Here is a 7562-nt window from a genome sequence, read left to right as displayed (position 1 = left end):
TTCAGTCAACACATAATGTTACCGGCAAACTGCGAAATCCGCATTTTGCAAAATTTGCGTCGCAGGAAAACAGAAATGGAGCTCGAGTTTGCACTTTGCCTGTTCCTCTTTAGGAAATTCGCAAAATGTCCGAAATTCAGGCAAATTGAGAATGCTCGGCCATTTTCCACGGATCGCGGGTCAAACGTAAATCTGTCGCGTTAGTACCTTCTCCCATCTGATACATTCTCCACATTTGGAATCCATGGCTTTATTTTCGGTAACAAAAATAATAACACATTATTGGCAATTTTAAACCAACAAACACAGGTAAATAGAGAATTTTATTAATTAAATGCTCTTTAGTATTAATACTGCTTCTTTCAGCACGCACCGGTTAGCCGTATGGAAAGGAGTATCAGTCCAGTATCTCCAAAAATCATACTATGTCTATCATTGATCTTTTCTTTTTGCAGAGTGCATTCAAACACCCAGTGGCGTACCCAGCTCAGCTTGTGAAAGCGGAGGGGGCAGTACGTTTGGACGGAGCGGCGGCACGGTGCTTTTTGCCAAGTAGTAACTTTGTTCGTTATATTTTACATTTTTACCTCAATCGCAATTTGTGAAAAAATTATTCTTACTTTCTATGTAATTTAAAAATAATGTAAGTAATATTTTATAATATGCAATTTATTTCATTTCATAACATAGGCGATGAGTATAATACGCTGATACAGGTGTATTTGTATTTAAGTACCTACACACAAAGTTTTTTTATAAATTACAACAAGATACTTACGTTTTGTTTTAATGTTTTTAAATTTATCTAATATAAGGTTACATTCTAATTTTTTCGCGTAATCAGCTTCAATACTTAAAATTGATAATCAGTTTTCGGGCATTGTTGACCTGGCATATGTCTTAATTTGTTTTAAACGTTTCTTTCGGCATTACTTAGTCCCTATGGTTAAAAATATTCTAGATGATTCGCAATTATTAGTGGTAATAGTTCTTCAGTACTGACGCTATTTTCTTTAGACAGTTCTTTAAAAAAAAACGAACAAAAATTCTTATATTCATCTAAAATATCTGTATCTATACTATATCTTTTCTATAATATATTGATAAAATTATTAAAACTTCTATACAATTAAGGTTCTCCTTTTCGTTTGCGTTTAAAATATCTTCACTTGTTAAACAAATAAATTTGTTGTTTATTTTTAAAAAAATCTTTAAATCTAGACGTAATAGATAATAAATGTACGCATCTAGATTCTAGTGTAACAAAAAGCACGTTAATTTTAAATTTTTGTCGAGGCCTCGAGGACATTGCTCCACATGCTCAAAAGTATTCTCATCTTGAACTTCACGAGACTGTGTAAAAGCGCACTTGGATGAAAGCTCCTTAGCTACTGATTCAAATTTATCAATCATTGTTATGCGTGTTATCTAAATAAATATATCTTAGAATTGCTTTAACGCAGAAGGCGGTAGGTATGTCCAAAGGGGGAGGGGGCAGACTGCCCGATGCACCGACGATATCAACAATGGAGCGCTTTTTTGGCGATTTTGAATCGCAGAAACGTCCGTGAAGACTCTTAGACTTTTAAAAATCTAGGTCTGCACATACGACGAGCCTTTAATTGGCACTGCTAAACGGCGTATTTTCCTCAAGTAGCATTTGTTGAATTTGTATAACAAATAGGTAATTGTAGGTATTCGTTTTAAGTACCTATTTGAAATATGTTTTTTGCACTCCTTCGTTCTAAATCGCGTTTTCCCAATAAAACACGAAAGTCGGGAACGTCAATTTTATAATTGACTATCTACTTTCGCGCACTAGTGCCTAAAAATTCAACGAAATTATCTATTTAGTGCGGATCATAAATTAATAAGTAGTATGATGGAAGAGTAAAAAAGAAAATATAATACACTTTACATCATTCCCTGTAGTATAGGAGCAAAAATAAGCTTAAAGCAGAAGTTTTGAACAATAAATTGACATTTTAAATTTCTAGATATCTACTTTATCGGCATAGAGGACTTGATTTTTTCAAAAGAATTATAATGTCGCAAAAATCTCGCGAAAAGGATTCGAAATTAAATTCGATTTAACTAATCCGTGCAAAAAATAGAATACATGTTACGTGCGTGAACAGTATTTGCTTGATTCGCGCGAGATGCGTCGCTCGTGCGCGTTGCGCACTCGCGCCGCCAAACTTCGCGCTCATCTGCAAAATAACTGTTTCCGCACTAATAATGTAAATAACTATTGTTTGGAAGCAACATAAAGTTGACGTTACAACTAACTAACCTATTGTTGTTTATTGTAGTAAACCAATTGATAAGACCCAAGGATGCTATATATATCATATAGGATTGCTCGAGCACGGAATTTTTTCGCCGCGTGTAGTAACGTCGCTGGCGGACCCAGACGCAACGCATGCTTTGTTTTTTCGATTTGTGCACCACTTTAATTTGTACTTTATATTATGTTAATTCTGAGCTCCTTCTCCCGATGCCTTTTTGAAACGCTGCAGAGTGGAAATTTTCTCTAAAAAAAGATACGGTTATGCGGAAATCCATTCCTCCTGACGAGAAATTAGCTTTATTTCTCAGATGAGTAAGAACTGAAATTTATTACACATTTATATTTTTTTGGACCAAATTTCAAATCATCGAGAGCGAGATTACGAGATATTTATGATAAAAATGTTTTAACACAAAAGCTCCAGAATACAATTTCTGTTATAATTTTGGAGTTTTCCACACAGTGCTACAACCGACGGCTTTTACCACACAAGTTTAGTCTAATAAGGCTTCGCCTTCCTTCAAAGGTCGAACCCCAACTCCATTACGCTCATTACTATGTCAGTAATAACAATCTTAAACACAACAAGCTTAGTTTTATATAAAATATCACTACAGAAATATGTATGAAACTTGAAAGCAATGTTTCGTTACCAGAGGCGCCAAACCACTCTGCCGCGCTTCAAAAACCTCTCGTAAAAAGGGGCTCTAATACGTCCAAATTGATGTTGTAGGTGGGTATTTAAATTAGAAACACTTGTCATTCATGGTCTACAAATCTACAAATTCTCCTTCGGTTTTTCGCATACTCAAAATGCCGTAAACTCATTTCTTCCTGCGATTCGGGTTTTCTTCTCTTCATCATTCATGGAAATTGCAGCTGAATCAGTTTTAAACTTTGTCCATCTTACAATAGCGATGTGTCGACGTTCTTTATGAATTATGACACTGGCTAAAATGAGCGCCAGTTGAATGTAAAATTGTTATTACAGTCCAATAGTGCACGTCGCCGTCCAAGCATTTTTGTTGCAATATAGCGAACACTTATACTCACAGTTGTAACACTAACCCAAAAACGTTTACAACTTAGCAAATCTTATTCGTCTTTAACGTTTTTAATGGTATGGGCTTAGCGAAACGAAGGGGTCTAATATCGAAATCTTTTTCTGGTCTAAAAATTGCGCGTAAATCCGTCGTTAGTACTACTTGTGTAAAAACGCCTTTATATGGTGCTTGTTTTTAGGGATTTCAAGACTATTGCCAGCCATGGATTTAGTTCTAAACTAACCTTAGTTTTGATTCTTTTCTAGAATTACAAGTCATTCGCGTATTTGGGTTGTAATTTTGTAATGGAAGGATTAGAAGCAATTTTAAGTGAAAAAGTAAGTAAATAAAAGAGTACAGCCCCCTTCTTAATTTTTATCACATAAGCAAAGATTCAATGATTTATTGTCTTTTGTTTAAAATTGTCATGTAATGCCATTGTTAACAAACCAGGATGAAGGCAGTCCTGCCGAACACAAACAAACGTTGCAAGACCTGGATGTTGAGGATCTGTATACGAAATACAAGAAACTGCAGCAGTTGCTCGAGTTTTTAGAGGTGCAAGAGGAGTACATCAAGGATGAGCAACGTAATCTGAAGAAGGAATATTTGCACGCTCAGGAAGAAGTGAAGCGTATTCAATCTGTACCGCTTGTCATCGGTCAGTTTCTGGAAGCTGTCGATCAGAACACAGGTATTGTTGGTTCAACAACTGGCTCAAATTACTACGTGAGAATACTGTCGACAATTGATCGCGAACTGTTGAAACCTTCTGCGAGTGTTGCATTACATAAACATAGTAATGCTCTTGTTGACGTGTTACCTCCAGAAGCAGACTCTTCGATTAGCATGCTGCAAGCCGATGAGAAACCGGATGTACAGTACAGCGATATCGGTGGTATGGATATGCAGAAGCAGGAGATAAGGGAAGCGGTCGAACTTCCTCTAACTCACTTTGAGTTATACAAACAAATTGGCATCGATCCCCCTCGAGGTGTCTTAATGTACGGACCACCAGGGTGTGGGAAAACTATGCTTGCGAAAGCTGTTGCTCATCATACTACCGCCGCCTTCATACGTGTCGTTGGTTCCGAGTTTGTACAAAAATACCTAGGTGAGGGGCCTCGTATGGTACGAGACGTGTTCCGTCTGGCCAAGGAAAATGCGCCTGCGATTATATTCATCGATGAAATTGACGCAATCGCCACCAAACGTTTTGATGCGCAAACTGGAGCAGATCGTGAAGTTCAGCGAATTCTATTGGAACTGTTAAATCAAATGGATGGATTTGATCAAACCACAAATGTTAAAGTAACGTGCATTCTTGAAGCTTTCTACTAGGGTTAGTAATTTGAATTTTTTATTCAGGTCATTATGGCTACCAATCGTGCAGATACCCTGGATCCTGCATTGTTACGTCCTGGTAGATTAGATAGAAAAATTGAATTCCCTTTGCCAGATCGTCGCCAAAAACGGTTAATTTTTAGCACAATTACAACAAACATGAATTTATCTGAAGAGGTAGGTATGGGTTTATAACACAATGGGCAGGGAGGGTAGGGGGGTAAAATTTGAGCATTAACTAACTACTAGTAGCAATAACAACTTGCATTTGTCTTTTTGCTCTTTAGTTTTTAATCAATTGTTTTTTTGAAATTTTTTATCATTACTAGTTTCAAACAAATCTGACACTAGTGCTAACTTATTGTTGGAGCTATAGTCTGTTAAATAAATTACCAAATAAACATGGATTACAATGATTGGATAATTAAGGAAACAATTGAGCTTTAGTTTATGGAAATATTCAACAAAACAACCTTTTTTAAATACTCTTATATTTTTACATAACTTGAAACAAAATAAATGCTGAAACTACAGAGAATTAAACATCCAAGAACTATTTTGTTGAATATCTAGATAACCTGATCCTAACTTGTTTTTCTCATTTGACCATTGCAACCCCGCATCATATTAGCTAATTTAATTGACTGTACCTCTTAACAATAACAGCATACTGTATTTTATATCAGTTTTGTATTAGTATAGACATTGTTTCATCTTATTTATTTTTAAGGTCGACTTGGAAGATTATGTAGCTCGTCCTGATAGAATTTCTGGTGCCGACATAAACGCCATTTGTCAAGAAGCAGGGATGCATGCAGTTCGTGAGAATCGCTACATAGTTCTCCCAAAAGATTTCGAGAAGGGTTACAAGAACAACATTAAAAAGGATGAAAGTGAACATGAATTTTATAAATAAAGATGTATAAATTATGATTCGTATAAAATTGGTATTAAACTTTGTGTAATTGCATCTACAGCTTTAATTTTACAGTATACAGGTTTTGTTGCTGCTGCCCTATATGGTATAATTAAATTATTTTAATTCCTTTTTGCTTATAAATGTTTTATGAATAAATGGAAAGCTTGTACAGAACGTCAGAACATCTGTCTAACCAAACGATAAACGCACACCTGAGAGTTGTACATCTCTTAACTAATGTATGATGTTATTCTTTGAAAAAACCTTTTTATGGTGCTCATTTGATAAGAGGTTTTTTTTCTCTTTTGGATGATAGCATGTTAGTAGTACCTACCCTTATTCAAGCAAATTTTTCAAAAAAATAATTAGATCAATATCATTAATTCAGATATCCTACATTAAAATAAAGCAAAGAACTTGTCCGTTTCTTATTAAACCTTTAGACAAAACGAAATTGGCAGTAAATTGGTTTATATCGCATTCAAAATGTGCACTATTAAGATTCTGCAAGGCAGTGGCATAACCTATTACAAAAAGCTTGAAATAAAATAAGAATTAATTTCTTCTACACGGGTGCTAACGTATTACGTCATTGAAAAGAGAAAAAAAATATCAAATAATGAAAGTGTGATTTGCTATATTTAAAAAAATTCAATTGTTTTTTGTTATTCATTTGTTTTCTGAAATAAAAACAATGGAATGCTACCTTATTATGGAAAATATCCTATCGTATAGGGATAAGTTCAAGTTTAGCTGCATTCCCGAATCGTGGACAAACTTTTTGAGTTAACTCTATTCGTTGGAGCTAACCAATCACAGACAAGAATTGAACTGTCATTTGTCAGTTTTGTATTTTGTTTTGTTTTTGCATTATGGATACTAAAATAAGAAATAGGGCAATGACTGGCGCCCAGAAACAATTGTTAAAAGAGTTTGTACGACTGCATACAAAAGCAAAACAGCTGCAACTGCGCATGACTTTCACGCAACGAGTGATCTAGACCAGTCGTTGCTTTCGATCAACTTATGACTCGATGTGGTAGGTTCGAGAGACGAGAATGCAGTCACATTCACATCAAGGTCAGTCGATGTGAACAAAGCACATCTTCGGGAATCGACGCCCAGAACAAAAGAGACAATATATAAAAATTAAAAAAATAAAAAGGGTAAGATACAGGGTGCTTTAAATTAAAAAAATTTTAGACTATGTTTACACGCTGATTGCAGAAATTCATGATTGTTCATCGTTTTCAAAATTTTCCAAAAATTGCAATTTATTTGGATAATTTATTTTTTAAATTTTTGCATAACCACAAAAATCGAAACACCTTCTATATGTAGCATTTTTTAATTACAAATTCAACGACGTATAATATGCTTCTAAAGCCAAAAAAACAAAGACAAATAAATTTTAATACTTTTGTGTGTTCTTAATTTGTAGTAGGTAGGCGTTGGGAAAAGAATTCAAAGATAATTGAAAGTGTTAATAAATTCCCAATATTTTTCTCTTTGTACAGTTGAATTTAAAACTTTTTTGAGGAGATTGTGTTAACTACTGCTGATCTTCATTTTCAAAACACTTGATTTTTGATATTTTACATAACCCTATAGGAAAAAGTCTAAGGGGCTCTAATCTGGTGGACGAACTAGCCAAGCTTCACTGTGAGTTTCAATCCATCTTTCAGGAAACCTCCGTGACAAATGCTCCAGTATGTACATTTCATGAGTTTTGTTGAAAGCAGTTGTTAAAACTAATAATACTCTAAATAGTGCAACTTTTTTTCTAATTTAAATCGGTCTTTATCTTTTATCGTTTTCAAAATCCCCATTCTTATCTTGGACAGTGTGTAAAGCGATACAAGAGGGAATTTTTTTGAAATACTGTTAATTTTTAATAAATATGAATGTTTAAACTGACACAGCCAATAGTTCATCGTGATCCAATGGGTACCCCTCCGAAAGTACA

The 7562-nt window shown here is 34.7% G+C and overlaps 1 protein-coding gene across 1 annotated transcript; it reads left to right on the top strand.

Moving 5' to 3' along the window:
* Window positions 1-3552: 3552 nt before the first annotated feature.
* On the top strand, window positions 3553-5647 carry LOC116168488 (26S proteasome regulatory subunit 6B). The gene is made up of 4 exons (XM_031484364.1): window positions 3553-3671; window positions 3787-4644; window positions 4702-4854; window positions 5408-5647. The coding sequence occupies exons 1-4, from the start codon at window positions 3639-3641 to the stop codon at window positions 5591-5593; spliced, it is 1230 nt and encodes a 409-aa protein (XP_031340224.1). The 5' UTR covers window positions 3553-3638; the 3' UTR covers window positions 5594-5647.
* Window positions 5648-7562: the final 1915 nt, after the last annotated feature.

This window comes from Photinus pyralis, unplaced genomic scaffold, assembly GCF_008802855.1.
Source record: "Photinus pyralis isolate 1611_PpyrPB1 unplaced genomic scaffold, Ppyr1.3 Ppyr1.4_LG4, whole genome shotgun sequence".
Taxonomy (NCBI): domain Eukaryota; kingdom Metazoa; phylum Arthropoda; class Insecta; order Coleoptera; family Lampyridae; genus Photinus; species Photinus pyralis.
This window is presented reverse-complemented; position numbering and strand designations above follow the sequence as displayed.